This window comes from Eptatretus burgeri, chromosome 9 (genome assembly GCF_056783735.1).
Source record: "Eptatretus burgeri isolate ZD-2024b chromosome 9, Ebu_testis_v1, whole genome shotgun sequence".
Lineage (NCBI taxonomy): Eukaryota > Metazoa > Chordata > Myxini > Myxiniformes > Myxinidae > Eptatretus > Eptatretus burgeri.
The window spans coordinates 62092814-62116762 of record NC_140969.1 but is presented as its reverse complement, the minus strand read 5'-3'; the positions used below and the strand labels follow the sequence as shown (position 1 = coordinate 62116762).

The following is a 23949-nucleotide window of genomic DNA, read 5'->3' as shown; positions in this document are numbered from 1 at the left end:
GTCCCATTTGAACCTGTCACTTCAGATTTGTGTAGAACAGTGAAGACTGACGCGTTCGAAGAACGCAGATCGGACTCCAAACACGCACCGAACTGACCATAAAAAAAGAACGACCACTCGACCCTCACACGAATTCCTTCGCACGTGATTTCCATCGGCTTTATTACCCGAGCCGACATGAACATTGTCTACTTCAACATGATCACCGGAATGCGGGGACCTCGTGGCGCAACGGCAGCGCGTCTGACTCCAGATCAGAAGGTTGCGTGTTCAAATCACGTCGGGGTCATTTAAATGTTTTATTTTTAAAAATTAACCGTTTGGAAAAGGTTACAATCACTTGATTACACCGACCGCGAAATGTGTGTGTGTGGTTCATCTCCTGCGAAGGCGACGAGTGTGCCTGCCTTCTTGTTTGTGAGTCGAACGTGTCTGATTCATCGAATGGTGGTGGATTTCTCATCCCTTCGTCACACTTCAGCAAGTTCACTCCAGCACCACCAGGGGGAGGTAAAACTACACAGGAAGAGTGTGCAACCAACCCTGTCGGAAGAGGCGGCTTGGACAAAATCACACCTTTGGCATGTCCGCATCGTTTTTAGCTCGCCTGTTCGAAGAACAGAGAGCTATAGCGATACCCCCGGCGTGAGCGTCAGTGTCAGCGTCAGCATGAAAATGTTATAGTTTTTGATGCAAGTTTTTTTCCTTTCTAATGTTTTTATGTACTACACTATTTTTTATTGATTACAATATACAAATACATATATTGCTTTAAAATTATTTGGATCAGACTTCACTGCAATTCTTTATAAAAAATATTATTAGACTAGTCTTTTAAAAACGATAAATGTATAAACAGGCGAGCATTGGGTGGCTTTGACACCAACTCTTGTAATTTGACTGCTCATCCATTTTCTACTTGCGTGTTCTTACGCTGTGTCCCATCATGTAGTATCTATGTAATAATAATAATAATACTACAACGACTACTCCAATTATTCCCAACTTTTTAGGTTGGCTGGGGCAGGGTTTTTATTTATTTGTTTATTTGCCCAATTTTTCACGAACCAGCCTGCCAGTCCTCACATTCCACTGGAGTCGGCAGGAATTTGTAATTTATTCAGGATTCCGATGTCAACTCGCCGACTCTTCGTTAAATACACAATATGGGATATTTAACGTCCACCAATGAAGGCTAGCAGATGGGGCACCCGGCTTGGCATCCATTCGAGGGACGAGGAGCTTTGTGATCTCATTCCGTTCCAAAGAAACACCATTCCAACACTTTGTAGTTGACATGTTATGAAACCCGGGCTACACATTTCAAAGTTAAGAACTATACTTCTGCACCATCCCATCGGACTTCTTCACAACTGTGTCGTCGACTAAAATGTCTTGATGTGAACCGGCCAACTGGGTAGCATCCTCTCTGAAGTCTGCATCGTTGCTGGATGATTCTCACAGCCTGAGCTTTAAGTGCACCAGTTCGATGACAGATTTTAATCAAAATGTACTTCAACGAATGAAACCCAGGATCATCTTGAAGAAGAGCAAGTTGCCAACTGATCGCTGCTGCTGATTCATTTTCTGAGTAAGCGTCGTGTCGGAGGTCCACTGGCAAATTTGTGTTGCATGTGACCGTCACCATTCTTGCAGAAGTTGTGTTCGAAATAGGGATTTCCTTTAGTTGACAAACAAATTTCCAGCAATGTTTTAAATTTGCTTGCAGTTAGACACTATCTTGTTACCAAAGCGTAAATTTGTCCAAATGAATGGCTTTATCATTTTTGATTGCTGCATCATTGAATAAATTATTTTTTTGTTTTTTTAAAAATCTATTTTGTTTTATGTTTCTTAAATTTTTATACCCTTGTCAACCCCCTCCCCCTCAATCTCACCCCAATTCCTCCTTCCAAATTTCTAGTTTTCCCTCCTGAGAGTTTCCTTCTGTTTCCATCTTGTCCACACCATCCCTCCTCCCCACACCCATTTTGTCCACCTCTCTATATCTTGGCCTTCGACTCTGCAGTTTCCCCCCTCTCTTAACTGTCCATTTTGTTCTTTTGCATCGCAGTCTGCTTCGTGTTGTATATCTTTCATGAGCCTTGACTATGTGTGTGTGTGTGTGTGTATATGTGTGTGTGTATATATATATATATATATATATATATATATATATATATATATATATATATATATATATATATATATATATATATATATATATATGTATTTAAAAAAAAAAAAAATATGCTCGTGGAATAGCAAGATGAGGTTAAAAAGGCAACAAACTGGGGGTACAATTTGATACAAGCAAGGTAATCTACATACAGAATGAGAGGACTAACAGTAATAAACAGTTAAAATGGTTGGGTTAATGGGGATAGAAAAAGATCACAGGTGGGGGTTGTAGATGACATGACATGAGATGGTGGTGCATCCAATGCTTGAAGCCGTGGAGGGGAGAGTATGCTTGGATAGTCTCAGGAACGGGGTTCCGCAAAACGGGAGAAAAGAATAACAGAGTGGAGTTTGGTTATTACCTTTGCAAACTTTGTTGCGAAGGTTATGTTTTGATCGCTGTGTATTTATTTATTTATTTATGTGTGATTGTTTGTTTGTTTGTTTGTTTGTTATTCGCATAACTCCAAAAGTGTTGAACTGAATCGCAGCAAATTTGGTGGGATGATTGGTTATTATCCGAGGACCATTTGATTCGATTTTGGGAGCGATCGGGTCAAATGTCAAGGTCAAGAAAAGGTCAAAATCGTCTTTTTACCATAGCGCGGTCAATTTGTATCCAATTTGCATGCAACTAATGCCAAAATGTTCAGAATTCAATGCCCCATCTTTTGATATGTGACATGACACAATGATGTTAGAACCCTTATTAGCGGTTGAGAGTCAAAGGTCGGGGGGGGTCACGACATTGCAAAATGTGCGGTTTTAGTCATAACACGGTCAATTCTTATCCGATTTGCATGAAACCAACACCAAAATGTTGACTGTTCTGTTCCCCACACTCTAAAACCAATTACAAAATTAAGAGTACAAAGGTCAAGTTCGAGGTCATGAAAAGGTCCAAATCGTCATTTTGCCATAGTGCGGTGTTTTTTTTTTTTTTTTTTTTTTTTTTTTTAATCCAATTTGCATGCAACCACTGCCAACATGTTCTGAATTCGATGCCCAATCTTGTGATACAAGATATGACAGGAAATTTAATGTTTTTAAGCCATCATAACACATATGAGATGGCAGATGTGGTATAGAATTAAATACTCTCACAGTCAACAGTTTCTGGGGGGGGGGCAAAATGTAGCATTGGCGAAGGTATGTGCTCTACTGAGTGCCCGTTCTAGTTCGCTTAGATTTTGGGAATGTAACCTGCAGAGGGGCACTTGAAGAACATGTCCATCCTGGGTTAGTAGTATGCAATGTGTTTTGCAAGGTCTTTCATTTATTTTATGTGTTTGTTGGAGAGCAGGATCCTAGAAGTGATGGTGAGCAAAATGACATCTCGCAGCTGAGTGACTCCGAGCTGGTGGAACGCTTACGAGATTATGGTGCTGATCCCGGGCCTATTGTTGGTGTGTTCAATTGGGAGGTAGCTGTATGATGGATGTGTGCTTGAGTATCCTAACGGCAAGCAGACTGTCTCAACCAGTTGTTTTTGTGAGGAGGTGCTTCTTAGTGAAGCAATTGCTCTGAAGCCAACGGTATCGTATTTCAGCAAATATTGCGGTTCTACTTGTATGTTTGCTGCTTTTAAACGGCATTGTTGTTTCAATGGAAAACTTTTGAGTGTGAGAATTTCCCAATATTTTGCTTGCTTGTTTAAATGGGATAAGTTGCATTTAAATGTTTGAAATACATACATACATACATACATACATACATACATACATACATACATACATACATACATACATACATACATACATACATACAGTAAACCCTTGCCATCTGCTGGGGTTATGTTCCTCTAAACTTCCGCGAACAGCAAATTCAACAATCCTCTGCACTTCACTTTCTACAGCAGGAAAGCTACGGAAGTCATTAACTTCCTCAAGCCACACTTTATGCCAACAGGCTTTCAATGTTGAGTCTCTAACTCTAACTCCCATGAGTCCTTTATGATGCCAATGGTTATCAAGATGTCAAATTTCTTCCAGCATTCCCTGCCATTGATGTTGGGGTAAATTTCCATGGTCTGAACAATGTGATCAAAGCTCCTCCTGGTGTAGTATGTTTTGAATGTAGCTATGACACCATGATCCATGGGTGGGAGGATTGATGTAGTGTTTGGGGGGGAGAAAGAGGACTTCAATATCAGGGTATCTCTCAGCCAAAGTTGCAGAGTGTCCTGGAGCATTATCCACAAGAAGTAGCACTTTAAAAGAGAGATTTAAGCCCCTCAGATAATTTCTGACTTCGTGCACAAAACAGTTTTAAAACCAATCTTCAAACAGTTTGGCTGTCACCCAGGCCCTTTCGTTATATCTCCAAGCCACAAGCAGACAATTTATTTCTTCCTTTCAAGGCATGGGGATTTTTGGATTTGTAAACAAGCATTGGCTTGCACTTATAGCCTGCCACATTGCCACACAATAGAAGGGTTAACCTGTCTTTCACAGCCTTGAAGCCAGGAGCCTTTTTTTTTTTTTTCAAATTTTGAGATAAAAGTCCTTTTGGCCATCTTCTTTCAGAAGAGCCCAGTCTCATCAGCATTGAAAACCTGCTGCAGCAGGTAGACCTCTTCTAAAAGTGTCTTTAACTCGCCAGGAAATGCAGCTGCTGCTTCATGATCAGCTGATGCTGACTCACCCATAATCTTCAGATTATGCAGATTAAAACGTTCAAAGCACCCACTGCTTGCTAGAAATCCACTGCTGTCCTGAGCTTCTTCTTCATCCCCCTTGCTTCTCATTTCAAGTCGTTATAAATTGTGAGGGCCTTATGTCGAGTGCAAGGGCCACCAGTTGGCATGTGTTTTTTATGTTCATCTTCCAACCATACTTGCAATAGTTTTACCTTTTTTTCAATGTATGGATCTCTGTGACTCAATGATGCTACTTTAGAGGAAATATTTCCACCAGAACTGACCCTAACCCTAATTTTATATGCCTGGTATTGGCTTAATGGTTAGGGTGGTGGGCTTTGGATCCTCGGGACCTGAGTTCAAATCCCGCTCAGCTGTTGAAGTAATACCAGGTGGGGTTAACTCGGCCTGTCATCCTTCCGAGGTCGGCAAAATGAGTGCCAGCATGCTGGTATACTGTGTTGGAGTGGCGACCTATCAAGGATTGTGCCCAATAGCCAAGGAGACTGCTTAGGCAGCACCAATGCTCTGCACAGAGTATGGTCACAATCTCCTCCTCCTCCTCCTCCTTTCTCCTAATTTCATCGTTACATTGAAGAATGTAACGAACAGTGGATTCATTGACGTAGTCTTTCACCAAAATAGTGACACATGTACCACTCTCATGTCATTCTAATATGTTCACTTTTCCGCTAATGTCTCACTTTCTTCACTTTTTATTCTGCTCTTCAGCAGATACACCACGTAATGGATGTTTTAGACCCATGATTAAACGGTATACAAAATTTTATCATAATAATAATACCACACCTCACCAACCGCCAAACAGCCAGAAGACGATGCGGCGGTACAGCAGATGCTGGAATACGCAGAATGAAAATTTTCAAATTGTTATATTTTCCGGCAATACGGAACAATTATAATTTAACATGTAATTTTAAATGAAGGAAAATATTGTCACCCAAGCATTGAAAGTGTTAAAAAACATAAAAACTTAAGGAGTTTGAGGTAGGAGGAGATCATTTTTTTCTGCGGATACGCAGGAGTATCAGTGTAGACGGAGACAGAGTGTTTAATAGGTAAGCACAGATACGTGAAATCGTGGACGGCAAACTCCCACCATACCCCCCTTCCTCCAGACTCCCACCCCTTCTCATGTCTCCTCACCCCACCCCCCCTCCTCCACCCTTCTTCCCCCTCCCACAAATGAATTTTTGCAGGGTTTTTAACCACATTTGGAAAAAAATAATTAAAATAAAAACCTCGATTCCTACCAACCTCTAACTTGCGTCAATGCCTCTCTAAACTTGCCTCGTTATGTCTAAATCTACCCCCTGAGGGACGAATTTATCGATGTGGCCGAAAGAAGTCCATCCATCCATTGGGTCCATACTCTGTGCAGAGCATTGGTGCTGCCTAAGCGGGGCATTCCATGTCAAGTGTACACACCCTCTGGCCCTCCCGACACTAATACCTCATTTTCTCCCCATATGTTGGTCATTTATTCACTTGGGTGAAAAAAACTCAAAATACCAACTTTTAGACCTGTGGGCCCATTTTAGCCCCCCCCCCCAAATCTTGGCACCCCCGGCTGCCCCACAATCTTCCAGAGGCCATATCACAGGTTGTAGTGGTCCAATTTGGCTGATCTTCGTCTCAAAATGCTCGTTAAAGCGAGATCTTTCGAATCGCTTAAATTAAAATCACTCCGAAGCAGTAATTCAAAAAGTCATAGTTTGGGGTGCCCTTTGACCTTGGGACCCCGCTCCCCAGCCAAACCGATGGTCCCGATTTTTTTTTTTTTTTTTTTTTTTTTTTTTTTTTCGTGTGAGAATACCCCTTCATATACTCGCACGAAAAAATCGGGACCATCGGTTTGGCTGGGGAGCGGGGTCCAAAGGTCAAAGGGCATCCCAAACTATAACTTTTTGAATTACTGTTTCGGAGTGATTTTACTTTATGCGATTCAAAAGATCTTGCTTTTACGAGCATTTTGATACTAAGATCAGCCAAATCAGACCACTACAACCTGTGATATGTCTTCTGGAAGATTGTGGGGCATCCAGGGGCGCCCAAATTTGGAGGGCCCCTAAAATGGACCCCGATGGGCCCACAGGTCTAAAAGTTGGTATTTTGAGTTTTTTCACCCAAGTGAATAAATGACCAACATATGGGGAGAAATTGAGGTATTAGTGTCGGGAGGGTGTGTACACTTGACATGGAATGCCCCAAGCAGTCTCCTTGGCTATTGGGTACAATCCTGGATGGGTCGCCGAAAGAAGTCCTGTTATAGATGTTTATCCTCGTTGCCATGCAATGAATTCAGGGTGTGTTCAGTTACCAAGTTTCTTGTCGAGCGCTCCCCAAGTGGCTTCAGCACTCGAGCAAGTCCTCCATTCAAAAGCGTTGATAAGGAATGGCTGGCTTGGCAAACACTAGCTAGCTGCTTGGAAACTAAACATGCCTATGGGCATCTCAACAGCATACAGTACATACAAAACACCGACAAAAGGACAGTTATTTTAAAATTAAAAATTTCAAATATTAATCATGAATATTTTTTTTTAAATGAAAAGGTACTTAATTCAGGTTTCAACACGTTTTCATTTTTATAATGTACATAAACGTCGAGGTGATGTTCAGCGTACAAAAGTGCATGTGGACATTTCATGCATAACTTTAAAGTGTACATGTATATAATAAATATCTCTCGGGAATTTCCCCGGCGGCCTCCCGACTAATTAATTACGGACACAGGTATTTCACGACCAAGCCAATTTTAATGTTTATTTACTTCACATGATATGTGAATTAGATGGCCATCAGTTTCTTTGTAAGCCTTGAAAAGTCAGGCCTTGAAAACCTTGAAGTTTATTAGCCTTGAAAACCAAAAGTTTATTTTATTTTTTTTTTTGTAATGAAGGACCTATTTTCTTTCCTATGCATTTTGATAATTAACGTACCTTCATTGGGGTGGTGTATATTAGACCGTTGCTGCGATCGCTGCGGACAAAACATGCATTACCTCATTTGAGTTGTAATCAAAATGTACCTTTGTTTCCTCAAAACAGTACAATTATTTAATAATGGAAGATGCATTGTTCGTCTTCAAATTTACATCGGAGGCAGTTATGAACCCTCAGAGCTATGCAGAGCGAAAAAGATGACTGTGATTTCTGGATAGCGGAGGGAAAGCAGTGGCCTGGCTAATGGGCGGTGCTTGTGACACAAGGATAGAGGGGAAGGGGTGGCCTGTAGAATGGGCAGGGCTTCTGACCCACAGACACAAACTCAGCGATTATTTATATATATATATATATATATATATATATATATATATATATATATATATATATATATATATATATATATATATATATATATATATATATATATATATACAGTGGTGCCCCCAGAATCCGAATTTAATTCGTTCCAGGAGGCTCTTCGGATTGCAAAAAGTTCGGATTCCAAAACTATTTTCCCAACAACAAATAATGGAAAATGAATTAATCCGTTCCTGGACCCCAAGAAAACCCACTTTCAAGACACTTTCAACTGAAATTACCCATGTTGAAGGTAAAATAAGATGAGTAAATGACCTTCGGTGGCCGTGTATTGAATGTAAACTGGTACAATCACCACATCCAAAGGTCCACACAGGATCCTGCTCCGGCCTGGGTTCCGATCGCTCGCGCACTCTGCGAGGGCGCTGCCCCCAAGGCAGCTTATCAAACATGATGCCCCCAGAACCCCAATCACTTTCATCAAATGCATCGGGCTGAGGTAATCGTGGATATTCCAAATCGCAACCGGTTTTTCTGTGAAATTAAATCCTTGCCCGATAGTCCGTCACACCACGTGATCGGATTGCTTTTTTGTTATTAGTTAAAACACAAGATGAGTAAAATATTAAAACAGCACAAATCAAGGTTAAAACACGAGGTCAAGTAGCGATCAACACAAGTTCACCAGGAGAGTTTTCTCGACTATTCCAATGAATCCCGGGGGTTGGAGCTTAGAAAATCCGAAGTTGAGGAATAAGGACCACCCTAATATATATATACATATATACACCTTAGTATAAGCCTGGTGTTGGCGTGGTGGTTAGGGTAGCGGTTTGGGATCCAGGTCCTGAGTTCAATCCCCGTTGGCCGCTTGAATTAATACACCAGGGGGTTCACTCAGCCTGTCATCCTTCCGAGGTTGGCGAAGTGAGTACCAGTGTACTGGGCCCGGTGTATGCCCCGGTTAAAATAGGTGTACCATATCCCTATGTTGTAAGAGGCGATGAGGGTTGCTTCAGGAAGGGCATCCGGCATAAAACCTGTGCCAAATCACTATGTGGATAATACGGATGATCCGCTGTGGCGACCCTGAACGGGACCAGCCGAAAGAAGAAGAAGAAGATATACACCCCAGTATAAAAGTCCATCAAAAATGACTGACAGTTGGAATTATTTTATTCAAGGAGACTGTAAGATATTATGTTGCAATCTGTAGCAAGAAAAAAAACAAACGTTATTTTAAAATACAACTTGTACAAATGTAACCTTATTTTCTTTATCTTTAGGGACATTTTGTTGTGACTACAGCCTTGTGAGCATGCCAAAGTCTGAAGCTTAGACCTAGCATCAAGTGTGCTTTTATTTCCTTTATTTATTAGACATCCTACAGATGTAAATGAACACTCGTTTTACTTTGTACGCGTTACCCATCACTTGCAGCAAATTTCACCTCCCTCTGCCTTGTATTTTTTGTTATTTTAAAAAATACTTCTGTACACTGCACTTGAGGCTCGGTTTTCAAGTCACCGTCTACAATTCCAATTGAAGAGACGTAATTACTCTTTTATGAAAAAATGTTTTTCGAGTTTTTTTTTTTTTTTGTTCTGAAAAAGTAGACCTCAGTGAACACACAGTCATGTTAAAAGATTGGTCTTGAAAACCCGACTCAAATCGGTCTTAAGTGGGGCAGACAAACACAAATACACAAATGCATACTGTCTTTTATATAGGTTTTAAATTTAACCTTATTTGGTATATTTCATGTAAATGTGATGTTTCACATCCCATTGATATTTATCGAGATCACAATTTGGCATCTCTATTTAATTTTGGAGTTACGGCATGTATTTGGACTTGGCAGCAAATTGTTACCATAACGTGGCTACAGTCAGAAGAGAGGGAAAGTGTCCCAAAGGGATCTGCAGCAATCTTGTCCTGTTTTGATTGGAAATTCGGCTGTTATGGATTTACCATAGTGTAATGGCTTTTCTTTCTATGTTTGTGTTTTGAAAGCTTGCTCTGCACACACAGCACACTGGTAAGGCAGACAAAGTTCATTGATTGGCTTTCGAGAGTACAAGGTCATTGAGATTTGACCCATACATTTGAGATTAATTGCGCCATGTGAAAGTCCTGAGGTCGGATCATCTGCACTTTATTTCATTGTTGGCATGCCAAGAGCCAGTATGGTTTTATGCTGTTGGGTCGGCATGTGCACAGTGTGATTGAGCAGCAGCTGAACTTGATCGTGGCCAGTTTCCCTGACTCTGCCAAATGTTCATGGTTTGAATAAAGTTATTTTACATGTTGGTCGGACTCGTGCTTGGTTGTGGTATGCTGTCTGAAGATTCACATCAACCATAGTGGCATGCTGGCAGAGGTGGAATACAAACCGATGCCTCCGAATAGACGAGCCTAAATCCAAAGCCTTGTTAATGGGATACTCCTCCTTGCACACTCCTCTTTCATACACAGCACATGGCTGCGAGTAGCATCATCGGACGAGGGGGTGCTTAAATTTCTGTGCCACTGATGTGACTGCCCCTATAGGTCAGGGTAGTAATTTGGAATTTGTTCCAGGGTGTCCTATAGTTTGTCTACTTTTCACAAATGACACAGTGGGATATTTGACCTCCACAAACTAATGCTTGCAGTTTTGTGCTTTCACTAACACCCAGTTTAACATCCATCTGAGGGACGGCACACACATTGATGTCCCTGCAGCACACCAGGGTGACCGTTTGTAGCTAGGCCGACATTCTAACTCGGGCTCAATGGTTTGGAAATGAGTGTTCATACCTCTAGCCCACCCTGCCAGCCTGCCAAGCTCATTAAATCTTTGCAAACACAGATTGAGGATAAATAATGTACACACCCAATCTGTGGTACCTGTTCCCTTTGGGAATGTGTACCATGTTTAATCAGCTAAATGTCAGTGCATTGTCACCAATGACCCCCCAATTGTTACCCAAATAAGTTCACTCTGTACAAGTCTCGAGTCGTATAGCTTGCTGCATTTTGTTGATGAGTAATATATTCATTTCTAACTAGTCATGTTTGGAGATGATTTTACTCTCCCTTTGCAGCAACAACACGGCGCGTGTATGAGAAAAAGCTTATGAAGTTCATGGTCGGAATGTCTGAGGATTTTGAGAACTGCAATGAAACTGAAGACTTTGAGGCTGAGGCTTACAGTGACTCAGATGATGGAGGCGAACTTGACATCCAAGGTGTTGTGACACTCCTTTTGCAATTTTTTTCATATATTATAGGTTTTATTTGGAATGTCAGGATGGTCTAGACCTTTAGGCCCTCGAGGTACACACACTCCTCTTTCAGGTGTCTATCCTGGGTTTGAATTCTGGCCCAGCCAAAAACTGTTTTCCCGCTGTTTCACAGGCAGGCTGATGAATCGGCCTGCCTGTGAAACACTCGGTGTCACGTCTACCAGCATTAGTTGATGTATGATAAAGCTCTCACGGTGTCCTTTGCAAAGAGTAGGCGAGCTATCGCCGGCACCATCAACAAATTCCAAATTCCTGCCCTAACCTTAGTCGACCGTCAGGCCTGGCCAGCTCGTTCGTGAAAGACTTGTGCCAAGCTTACCCCAGGCCAAACCCACAAGAACGTGGAAATAATTTTCGCAGTTGAAGAAGAAGAAGAAGAAGAAGAAGATTGGAAATTTTGTTTGTGCAAATTTTCAGTTGACATGATAAATCTTCACTGTGATATAATTGCATGCATTTTCATGACTTTTTAATCGGCGCTCTTTAATGATCCGTGTGGCACAGCTTCTTTGCCGTTATCTGTTCTTTTTGAGTGCATTTATTGGGGTTGATGTTGATTGGTACTTTTCAGACCAGCGCAGAGGTTTTGCTGAGGGAAAAGAGATTTTGACAAAGTCCGAGCTCACAATGAAAAACCCAAAGGGGTCACTGCTTGCCGAGGTAAAAGGAGTTTTGTGTGTATATATATATATATATATATATATATATATATATATATATATATATATATATATATATATATATATATATATATATATATCGTGAATGGGAATGTTTTCATATTTCTACTTTAAAATGTTATTGTTCAGGTATTTAGTTTTGATATTGCAGCTCAATGGTGAGGAGAGAAGCCTGGAATCCCAGAGGTTGTGGGTTCAATTTGATTGAATTATTTGGATTGTTCGCTTCTGAAACTGAGGTAGTCTCGGTGAATTGATATGCCGCTATCCGATTGTCAATTTAGAACAGGACTGGCCTTCAGGGTGACAGAATGATCTGCTTGTACCTTCTCCATGTTGTTTTGCCAACTGGTGGTGCCAGTCTTCACCGAGTAGTGGATTCTTAATATCCTCAGGGAAATTCAGGATTGGCATTGAAGTCGAATGTAACATGAATGGTAAGTAGGTGAGGTTGATGTACATATTGTGAACAGTGTTTTTTCAAGTGTTGTTTTTGAGCTAAGTAGAAAGTCTGTCTTTCATTTTGTGGAAATCCTCTATTTAAGACATAACACTTCAATGTCATTCTTCCCTCCAAGCCTTCAAGACAGCTGTTCACCACCATCTCAGATCATCCCCAGTCCAAAACCATGATCTGTTGTAGCCCTGTTAACCCCACCTCCAAGCTCACCTCCTTCCAAATTTTCAGTTTTTCCTTCCTGAGAGCTTCCCTATAACTGTATCCATCTTGTCCTCCTCTACCCCTCATTCCTCCCCACACCGATTGTTTGTCCAAGTCTCCTCTTTTATTCTTCAGCTGTTGTTGGTGTTCCCCCTCCCCTCTCTCAACTGTTCTTTTTGTTATGTTGCGTCCTGTTCCGTTCAGAGTTCTAGCTGTTCCACGAGCCTTGACTCTGTGCACAAAAAAAGAAAAGGGGAGAGAAAAAAAAAGACATTTATGTGAAAATAGCAAGATGCTGGTTATATGATTACAACAACGCTTATTGTTGTTTTGCATTTTTATTCTTCCTCTTCAGACCCACCAGTAAGAATGCTACCAAATTTGAGTTACAACATTGGGCCAAGGCCCAGATGAGCTTCATGTCCAGTGGTCCTATTTCTTTGTGAATGTATATTATACAGTTGTCTGTTACTTCGAGCAAGAATGCAATTGAAATATGTTTTTTCTTTATTCTACTTCTTTGTTTTGGAGTGGTCAACTTTGAAGTGAAAATTTGAACCATGAATGTACTGCACATGTTGATGCTAGCGAACTGCCAAAACTTTCTTAATCCAAAGATTTATGCAGCCAACCCAAAATGTGGAGAATGTTCTGTCCAGCCTCGGCCCAGCTTTAACAGGCCCAGGTGGCATCAGTGCCCGTGCTCTCAAAATCCACCCTGCTGCTATTGCTTATTCTCTGCACTCTTTACTCTTTAGCCTGTCCTTCATAGCTCTTCCATGAGCTTTGACTTTGTATGTAAAAAAAAAAAAAAAAAATCATCCTCTTGATGACAGACCAACACTGAATACCAATTGGTGATGGATGAGAATACGGCATCAAATAAATCAAAGTTTGCTTTCGCAATTGACCATTCAAAGCATGGTCTACAAAAGCTTGAATTACTCCAAGTGTTGTGCTGATTCCCCAAGACAAAACTACATTAACCAGACAAAAAGCACCCAATCGCTAAGGGAGCCGTTGAGGGGGTCATGTTATTATATTTATGCCTATTTTACTCCAAGGGGTCCCAGGATTACACACCCAAAAAATGGTTGCGATCGGTTCAGCCGTTTTTGCGGTACCTGGGAACAGACAGACAGACAGACAGACAGTGAATTATAGTAAGATGCTGATAAATATGATCGTGAGGGAACTGCAACCTGTATCTCTTGTTGAAGACTGGCTTTAAAGGCTTTGCGGGGCTTTGGATGACAAATATGACCTCCCAAATCATTGCACAATCATGCAGAATATGTTCCTAAATTGTATTGATAAACCAGCTGAAGGCTTTCTAGAATGATTCGTACTGCTTCATTGATTGCCCTCACAACACACATCTGGAGATATTTTGAAACCCAAGCATATATCGCACTCATGGCCCACTTCCTTGACAACGATTGGAATTTGCATGCTTTTTTTTTTTGGCATCTTGCATATGAAATCTAATAGCCCCCCATCTCCCAACACCCCCTAAAAAAGGAAACGAGAAAAAAGTACTTGGAATAGTAATCTGTTCCAATAAATAGTCCAGAATGTGAATCAAATGTATTTCAAAATTGCCGGAATCGCCCATCCCGATTGTATAAGTATCCCATAAAATAGACCGGAACGTAGCAGCTGTGTGTTTCTCTCTCTGTCGATCTGAAAATGATTAGATATTGGTCTGATGAATGAAATGAGTCTTTCAATCCTTGTCACTCCTGAAAGATCTTTTGAATAAACCCAACAAAAGTATCTCATTCCAAGGTCAGCCCCGAAAAAAGAGGTTGTCTCTTAACTTCCGCCCCTCCCTCCACCATGTTTTCTCCTGCCCCTCCCCCATGTTTTCTGCTCTCCCTCCCCCATGTTTTCTGCTCTCCCTCCCCCATGTTTTCTGCTCTCCCTCCCCCATGTTTTCTGCTCTCCCTCCCCCATGTTTTCTGCTCTCCCTCCCCCATGTTTTCTGCTCTCCCTCCCCCATGTTTTCTGCTCTCCCTCCCCCATGTTTTCTGCTCTCCCTCCCCCATGTTTTCTGCTCTCCCTCCCCATGTTTTTTGCCCTCCCCATGTTCCTCCCTCCCCATGTTCCTCCCTCCCCATGTTCCTCCCTCCCCATGTTCCTCCCTCCCCATGTTCCTCCCTCCCCATGTTCCTCCCTCCCCATGTTCCTCCCTCCCCATGTTCCTCCCTCCCCATGTTCCTCCCTCCCCCATGTTCCTCCCTCCCCCATGTTCCTCCCTCCACCATGTTCCTCCCCCCATGTTCCTCCCCCCCATGTTCCTCCCCCCCATGTTCCTCCCCCCCATGTTCCTCCCCCCCATGTTCCTCCCCCCATGTTCCTCCCCCCATGTTCCTCCCCCCCATGTTCCTCCCCCCATGTTCCTCCCCCCATGTTCCTCCCCCCCATGTTCCTCCCCCCCATGTTCCTCCCCCCCATGTTCCTCCCCCCCATGTTCCTCCCCCCATGTTCCTCCCCCCATGTTCCTCCCCCCATGTTCCTCCCCCCATGTTCCTCCCCCATGTTCCTCCCCCCATGTTCCTCCCCCCCATGTTCCTCCCCCCCCATGTTCCTCCCCCCATGTTCCTCCCCCCATGTTCCTCCCCCCATGTTCCTCCCCCATGTTCCTCCCCCCATGTTCCTCCCCCCATGTTCCTCCCCCCATGTTCCTCCCCCCATGTTCCTCCCCCCATGTTCCTCCCCCCATGTTCCTCCCCCCCATGTTCCTCCCCCCCATGTTCCTCCCCCCATGTTCCTCCCCCCATGTTCCTCCCCCCCATGTTCCTCCCCCCATGTTCCTCCCCCCATGTTCCTCCCCCCATGTTCCTCCCCCCATGTTCCTCCCCCCATGTTCCTCCCCCCCATGTTCCTCCCCCCCATGTTCCTCCCCCCATGTTCCTCCCCCCATGTTCCTCCCCCCCATGTTCCTCCCCCCATGTTCCTCCCCCCATGTTCCTCCCCCCATGTTCCTCCCCCCATGTTCCTCCCCCCATGTTCCTCCCCCCATGTTCCTCCCCCCCATGTTCCTCCCCCCATGTTCCTCCCCCATGTTCCTCCCCCCATGTTCCTCCCCCCATGTTCCTCCCCCCCATGTTCCTCCCCCCCATGTTCCTCCCCCCCATGTTCCTCCCCCATGTTCCTCCCCCCCATGTTCCTCCCCCCATGTTCCTCCCCCCCATGTTCCTCCCCCCATGTTTCTCCCCCCATGTTTCTCCCCCCCATGTTTCTCCCCCCATGTTTCTCCCCCCATGTTTCTCCCCCCATGTTTCTCCCCCCCATGTTTCTCCCCCCATGTTTCTCCCCCCATGTTTCTCCCCCCATGTTTCTCCCCCCCATGTTTCTCCCCCCATGTTTCTCCCCCCCATGTTTCTCCCCCCATGTTTCTCCCCCCCATGTTTCTCCCCCCATGTTTCTCCCCCCATGTTTCTCCCCCCCATGTTTCTCCCCCCATGTTTCTCCCCCCATGTTTCTCCCCCCATGTTTCTCCCCCCCATGTTTCTCCCCCCATGTTTCTCCCCCCCATGTTTCTCCCCCCATGTTTCTCCCCCCATGTTTCTCCCCCCATGTTTCTCCCCCCATGTTTCTCCCCCCCATGTTTCTCCCCCCATGTTTCTCCCCCATGTTTCTCCCCCATGTTTCTCCCCCATGTTTCTCCCCCCATGTTTCTCCCCCCATGTTTCTCCCCCCCATGTTTCTCCCCCATGTTTCTCCCCCCATGTTTCTCCCCCCATGTTTCTCCCCCCATGTTTCTCCCCCCATGTTTCTCCCCCCCATGTTTCTCCCCCCCATGTTTCTCCCCCCATGTTTCTCCCCCATGTTTCTCCCCCCATGTTTCTCCCCCCCATGTTTCTCCCCCCATGTTTCTCCCCCCATGTTTCTCCCCCCCATGTTTCTCCCCCCCATGTTTCTCCCCCCCATGTTTCTCCCCCCATGTTTCTCCCCCCCCATGTTTCTCCCCCCCATGTTTCTCCCCCCATGTTTCTCCCCCCATGTTTCTCCCCCCATGTTTCTCCCCCCCCATGTTTCTCCCCCCATGTTTCTCCCCCCATGTTTCTCCCCCCATGTTTCTCCCCCATGTTTCTCCCCCCATGTTTCTCCCCCCATGTTTCTCCCCCCCATGTTTCTCCCCCCATGTTTCTCCCCCATGTTTCTCCCCCCATGTTTCTCCCCCCATGTTTCTCCCCCCCATGTTTCCCCCCCATGTTTCCCCCCCATGTTTCCCCCCATGTTTCCCCCCCATGTTTCCCCCATGTTTCCCCCCCATGTTTCCCCCCATGTTTCCCCCATGTTTCCCCCATGTTTCCCCCCATGTTTCCCCCCCCCATGTTTCCCCCCATGTTTCCCCCCATGTTTCCCCCCCCCATGTTTCCCCCCCCATGTTTCCCCCCCATGTTTCCCCCCATGTTCCCCCCATGTTTCCCCCACCATGTTTCCCCCACCATGTTTTTCCCCCACCATGTTTCCCCCACCATGTTTCCCCCATGTTTCCCCCCCCATGCTTCCCCCCATGCTTCCCCCCCATGTTTCCCCCATGTTTCCCCCATGTTTCCCCCATGTTTCCCCCATGTTTCCCCCCCATGTTTCCCCCCCCATGTTTCTCCCCCCATGTTTCTCCCTCCCCATGTTTCTCCCCCATGTTTCTCCCCCCATGTTTCTCCCCCATGTTTCTCCCCCCCCATGTTTCTCCCCCCATGTTTCTCCCCCATGTTTCCCCCCCCATGTTTCTCGCCCCATGTTTTCTCCCCCCATGTTTTCTCCCCCCATGTTTTCTCCCCCCATGTTTTCTCCCCCCATGTTTTCTCCCCCCATGTTTTCTCCCCCCATGTTTTCTCCCCCATGTTTTCTCCCCCATGTTTTCTCCCCCATGTTTTCTCCCCCATGTTTTCTCCCCCCATGTTTTCTCCCCCATGTTTTCTCCCCCCCATGTTTTCTCCCCCCATGTTTTCTCCCCCCATGTTTTCTCCCCCCATGTTTTCTCCCCCCATGTTTTCTCCCCCCATGTTTTCTCCCCCCCATGTTTTCTCCCCCCATGTTTTCTCCCCCATGTTTTCTCCCCCCATGTTTTCTCCCCCATGTTTTCTCCCCCCATGTTTTCTCCCCCCATGTTTTCTCCCCCATGTTTTCTCCCCCCATGTTTTCTCCCCCATGTTTTCTCCCCCCCATGTTTTCTCCCCCCATGTTTTCTCCCCCCATGTTTTCTCCCCCATGTTTTCTCCCCCCATGTTTTCTCCCCCCATGTTTTCTCCCCCATGTTTTCTCCCCCCATGTTTTCTCCCCCCATGTTTTCTCCCCCCATGTTTTCTCCCCCATGTTTTCTCCCCCCATGTTTTCTCCCCCCATGTTTTCTCCCCCATGTTTTCTCCCCCATGTTTTCTCCCCCCCATGTTTTATCCCCCCCATGTTTTATCCCCCCATGTTTTATCCCCCCATGTTTTATCCCCCCATGTTTTCTCCCCCATGTTTTCTCCCCCCATGTTTTCTCCCCCATGTTTTCTCCCCCATGTTTTCTCCCCCCATGTTTTCTCCCCCCATGTTTTCTCCCCCCATGTTTTCTCCCCCATGTTTTCTCCCCCCATGTTTTCTCCCCCCATGTTTTCTCCCCCCCATGTTTTCTCCCCCCATGTTTTCTCCCCCCCATGTTTTCTCCCCCTCCATGTTTCTCCCCCTCATGTTTCTCCCCCTCATGTTTCTCCCCCCATGTTTTTCCCCCATGTTTTTTCCCCCATGTTTTTTCCCCCCATGTTTTTTCCCCCCATGTTTTTCCCCCCCATGTTTTCCCCCCATGTTTTCCCCCCATGTTTTCCCCCCATGTTTTCCCCCCCCCATGTTTTCCCCCCCATGTTTTCTCCCCCATGTTTTCTCCCCCCATGTTTTCTCCCCCCATGTTTTCTCCCCCCATGTTTTCTCCCCCCCCCATGTTTTCTCCCCCCATGTTTTCTCCCCCCATGTTTTCTCCCCCCCATGTTTTCTCCCCCCATGTTTTCTCCCCCCCATGTTTTCTCCCCCCATGTTTTCTCCCCCCATGTTTTCTCCCCCCCCCATGTTTTCTCCCCCCATGTTTTCTCCCCCCCCCCATGTTTTCTCGCCATTTAAAAAAATTGGGGTCGAAGGGGACTTACAGGAGGGACAATTGCACCCCAAAATAGGTATTTGCTATAACATTGGATCAGTGATGCATTTTGTTGATTCCGTCACACGTTGATTTCCTCCTCAGTGTCATTATTCTACCAGGTGAGTGCCCAGGAGTATTGCCCACATATATATATATATATATATATATATATATATATATATATATATATATATATATATATATATATATATATATATATATATATATATATATATATATATATATATATACATATATATACATATATACATATATATATATATATATACATATACATATATATATATATATATATATTTATATATATATATATATAGATATATATATATATATATATATATATATATATATATATACATATATATATATTTATATATATATTGTCGCGGATTCGCACCCGCCGGCGTGCGAGCGGCCACGTAACTCGAATCGCGGCACGTCGCCCACCGGACGGACAATCCCGTCGTGACCCTCTCGGACCCTCTCTAATGCCAGGAACTAGTCACGGGTGGGCCTTTCGGCCTCACCACGATCGTGCCAATCAGCCCCCCACGTGGGATAGGGTTGCTCGCCAAATTCGACCTACCTAAGTACCCACACGGAGGGTAGACCGGGCGATCGCACCTCGCCGCAGGTCGACTTCGGACACGGGCCACTTTAAGCGACCCGTTCCGTACTATCGGGATAACCGAGCGGTGTTATCGTCAACCTCGACGGATCGATTAATTATTGGGCGTATTTAGCCCACGACCAACCCTTTACGTGAAGTAAGATGGAGATTCAATAAAAGAAAAGACGAAGCGAAACGGGAAAAACAGTTCAACATAAAGCACATTTATTCCGCGGCAAACGGAAAGCACACATATACAATTTCAACAATTATGCACCAAAAGCAAATGTAAAAGTAACACGACAATTCTGCACAAAAAGCAAATGCAACAAAAGAAACACAATGCAGATCTACTACCGACTACCGAGCACACGGCAACACTTATACAGTTTTACTTCACAGACGGCGCCGACAACACATATACTCAAAGCAAAAGAAAAAGGAAGGGGCCACCCTCAACGATGAGGGGGGCAGACGGGCCTGGGGCCGAGACCGCGTCGAGCCTACCCGTCTGGTGATGAGCCGCAAAATGGCGGCGGCGCCCCGACTCCAGGGGCCTCGCTGGCACTGCCTGGAATGGCGTGGGAACGGGGCCCCCTTCTCACACTATCTCAGCGCGGGGGGGAAACAGGAGGGGGTTGTTGATGCTCGGGGGGAAGAGGATATCTGGCCGGCTTGGGTCCTGTGACGAGCGACTCCACTGCGACCTCGGTCGCGTTACCGGCCTCCCCTCTCCGCAGCTCCCCGACTCTGACACGAGCGCAGACCTCCACAAAGATTCTTGGCTTCTCCAGCCTCTCCGGACCCCAACAGACACTCTCTCGACTGCTTTCGCCGCCGCCACAACTCTCCAACTCTTTCCTCTTCTCAACTCTTCAACTCTTCCCAACTGCCGCCACAACTCTCCAACTCTCCCACTCTCCACTCTTCTCAACTCCGTCCAACTGCGCTTCAGAAACTCTTTTTCTGACTCTTTTTGCTCCGCGCTCGGTGCTTTATAGTGCGACAGGAGAAACCATATGCAGATTTTTGGATCAGGAATGGCTCGGGGGCGGAGCCACGCTCCCCATTGGACAGAGGAAAAGTGGGCGTGAATCATTCTTGATCCGATTTCTCGGAAAGGCTGGTGTTTTTGCACCCGCTGCTCGGTGCGCGCCCTGTACGAGTCCAGGATCGGTGCCCACAAGCGGCGCGGGAATGGCGGTGATGCGAGAGCGAGATGTGACGGTAAGGGTCGTGGCTGTTGGCGTTGTTGTTGTTGTGAAGCGGCGTTGCGGTTGGTGGTTGTTGTGTGATGGCTGTTGAGACGTGGTTGGTGGTGGTAGTAATGGCGGTTGGTCCAAAATAAAGATAGTAAAAGAAAAACGGCTATCTAAAAGGGTCGCAGCCCGAATGAATGACATTTATTCACTCTAAAAAATGGGTTTGGGCCTAACTACACATATACTTACAGAGATATCTCACCTACGGGACCTGACTGGTGGTTTGCGAATTTCGTCAACCACAACTATATATATATATATATATATATATATATATATATATATATATATATATATATATATATATATATATATATATATATATATATATATATATATATATATATATTCCATTTTAAAGTATTGAATCTGCTTTGACGTTTTGGTGCAAAATATAGTTTGGAAATAGTGTTGTGGGCCGGGTATCGGCTGTGAGCACGACCGCTCGGTGGAGCAGTAGGGTCGACTCTCCCGAACACCCGGAATTTATAGGTCATCACCCCGGACAACTCCGGAGCCGACGGGTCCCTTATCGGCCGAAGATCGCCAATAGGTCGACCATGTTGGGTAGGATCGATTGCCAATTTAACTAAATACCCACGTCGTCCAAACTACTGGGGAAATTCACCCTCGACGGCCCTCGTACGAGTTGAGCCGTTAGCGGGCCCGACTCGTGCGCAACCCGAGCAGATGGTTGCCGAAGTTCCGTCAGTCCGAATGTACATTTACAGCGGCAACAGCCTTTATAAGTCACCAACACGCGTCACGCAAAGCCAATGGAAGAAACACAGCAACAAACTGATATGTTTGACAAATGTATTTATTTATAATGGGGCAGGGGAGCACGCAAGAAGGCAGAGTTATCTGGCTATAGAGGGAATAGCAATTTATGTACAAGCACTTATGCAGTTTTACTTAATAGACTGGCTCCACACACACACACACACACACACACACACACACACACACACACACACACACACACACACACACACACACACACACACACACACACACACACACACACACACACCGGTGGCCACAGCCTTTATTGAGGTCTCCAGCTCAGAGGGAAAGATGAGCTGAAGACCAAAGCCTGCCTCGGACCTGTCCACCTCGTGCGGGTACGTTGAGCTGGTGGGGTGGCGGGACTCAGACCGCGTGTGAGGCGAACGCGACAACCGCTCGTGTCGGGCGAACGCGATCTCCACTCGTGTCCCCAGTTTCTCTCTCGTTGTTCACCGACAGAGACACGGCGCGCAACCGACTTGCGGTTCTTGTCGAGGAAAGATCTCTCAAGCCCTTCGTCCGATCGCGCGCCCCCTTATTCACCCTTCTCCCGGGGTTAGAAGCCTCCACCCTCCCCGCTCTCCCTCACTGGACAGTTTTGGCACGCAGAATCGCTCGTCGCCCTGTCATTGGCCAAAACGAGCGGCAAGTCCGTCGATTGGCCCGGGGGCATGGTGACGTCACGCGGACTGCCTTTCTCACCGTCGCGGGGTCTGATTGGCTGAGTGGCAGCCACCTCACTCTTAGCACGCTGATCGGTCGAGGGCCGCCACGAGGCTCCTCCTTGAACTCCGCCCACCATGGCGTCAGCCAGAGCGAGGTGAAGGTGAGGGTGATGCTGGCGCTGTTGTGGTTGATGTTGGTGTAAAAATAAAAGAAAACCCTGACTGTCAAAATAACTCGCAGCGCATGAACATTTATTCACCCATTAAACAAGGGATGGGGATCCTAACTAAAGAACACATACTTACCGATATAGGTGTTCTATAGGACCTGTATGTTTGTGTGCACAAGGCTTCCAAATTTGTAACAATAGTACTGCTGCTTTCTGTAATGTGCAAATCTCCGGAAAAAAACATTTTTTGGGCTTGGAGGTGAGAAACTTTTTTTATTTACCTTTTGTAAAGGTATTGTTGGGGTGGGGGTGGTTGTCGAGCGAGATGGTTTTGGATTATGATATTTCATAGACCCTGGTGTTCAAGGTCGGGGGGGTGTGGGAGGACCAAAAATTCTCTCGAAGTAAGTGTATTGTGTTGCGTAACCTGCTTGGAAGCCTGTATGATCAATTATCATAGTGTGGAAATTAACCTCTCCATATTATGTGTTCTTCACAACTTACAATTAATTAGCCAAAGGTAAATCCTTTTAATTCTATGTTTGGAACTTCACCCAGTGTTTTACCTATATTTATGACATTCTAGATAATCAAAGCAAGTTTGCAACACCTTTGTTTTTTAATGGCCAAAACTCTGTTTATATTCACTGTATTTTCATGTGTTTGAATACCATTTCTCCATTGCTGGTCTATTTTGTTTTTGCGAATTGATGGAGACTTCATATACTATTATGTGCATTCTTTTGATGCACTTGTTTGCCATTCTACAAGACAGTGTTTGGTTCTTGAGCCTGTATTTCTCTTCAGATAATGATGAAGGTGTTTGCTTCATGTTACCATTATCCGCAAGAGTTACTGTTTATTTTTCTCAGTTTGGTGAGATGCTTGGAGAACGACCACATGGCTCCTCCCTGCGGCGCTTTGTTTTGACCCATCAGGTGTCTTTGCCATTGAGCCAGATCAAAGGCGATTTTGTAACCACTTTTCTGCCGTTCTGTTGCACATATTATTAAATGCGCACAAACTCTCCCCCAACTTTAATCGTACCTTGAGCTCTCACAATGACAATTGGCACATTTTAAAAGTTGAGAAAAATGATTATTATTTTTCTGTGCTCTCAAATGGGGAAAATGGTGGCACAGCAAGTAATTGTACAATAACAAGTTTAGTTTTCTGCTCCTCTGAGCTTTGAGTTTTGTGGTGGTGTTGGTGCATTTAACCTCACTTGGTGGCCATTTCCCAATTGTTGATTTATGCGCACTAACGTTGTACTCTTCCATGCTTGTGTTACGTTTTCGATACTGACAGCACAGGTGCTTTTGTTGGTCTATCTGTACAGTGTTGCACTGCTTTGTGTTCTGTCGACGGTTTGGCCATTTTTCGATGCTGGAATGTTTTGTCCCTTAACTTTCTCTTGCAGGATGCTGTGGCACGTCAACGTCGTTGCAACTCCGTTCCCCCACGCCTTAAACCGGATGAAGATGAGGTCACCTCAAACGTGCTTTACAAATGATCACTTTCTCTTCAACCTTTTCCCTCGATTTATTTTATTTTATTTTTTTATTTCA

The 23949-nt window shown here is 45.2% G+C and overlaps 1 protein-coding gene and 1 non-coding gene across 17 annotated transcripts in view; both read left to right on the top strand.

Moving 5' to 3' along the window:
* LOC147020201 (lamina-associated polypeptide 2, isoforms beta/gamma-like) overlaps window positions 1-23949 on the top strand; it is a 38081-nt gene that overhangs the window by 564 nt on the left and 13568 nt on the right. For 6 of the 16 annotated variants that reach the window (XM_085895337.1, XM_085895335.1, XM_085895347.1 and 3 more), the window contains exons 2-6: window positions 3485-3587; window positions 11193-11336; window positions 11965-12053; window positions 23254-23319; window positions 23802-23867. In XM_085895337.1, the coding sequence (XP_085751463.1) occupies window positions 3485-3587; window positions 11193-11336; window positions 11965-12053; window positions 23254-23319; window positions 23802-23867 (468 nt within the window). Of the gene's footprint in view, window positions 1-3484; window positions 3605-11192; window positions 11337-11964; window positions 12054-23253; window positions 23320-23801; window positions 23880-23949 lie in introns of all 16 variants that reach the window. The other 10 variants (XM_085895333.1, XM_085895342.1, XM_085895339.1 and 7 more) reach the window with 5 other exon arrangements.
* TRNAW-CCA (transfer RNA tryptophan (anticodon CCA)) lies at window positions 218-289 on the top strand. Its single transcript has one exon. It is a non-coding gene; the product is annotated as a tRNA-Trp (tRNA).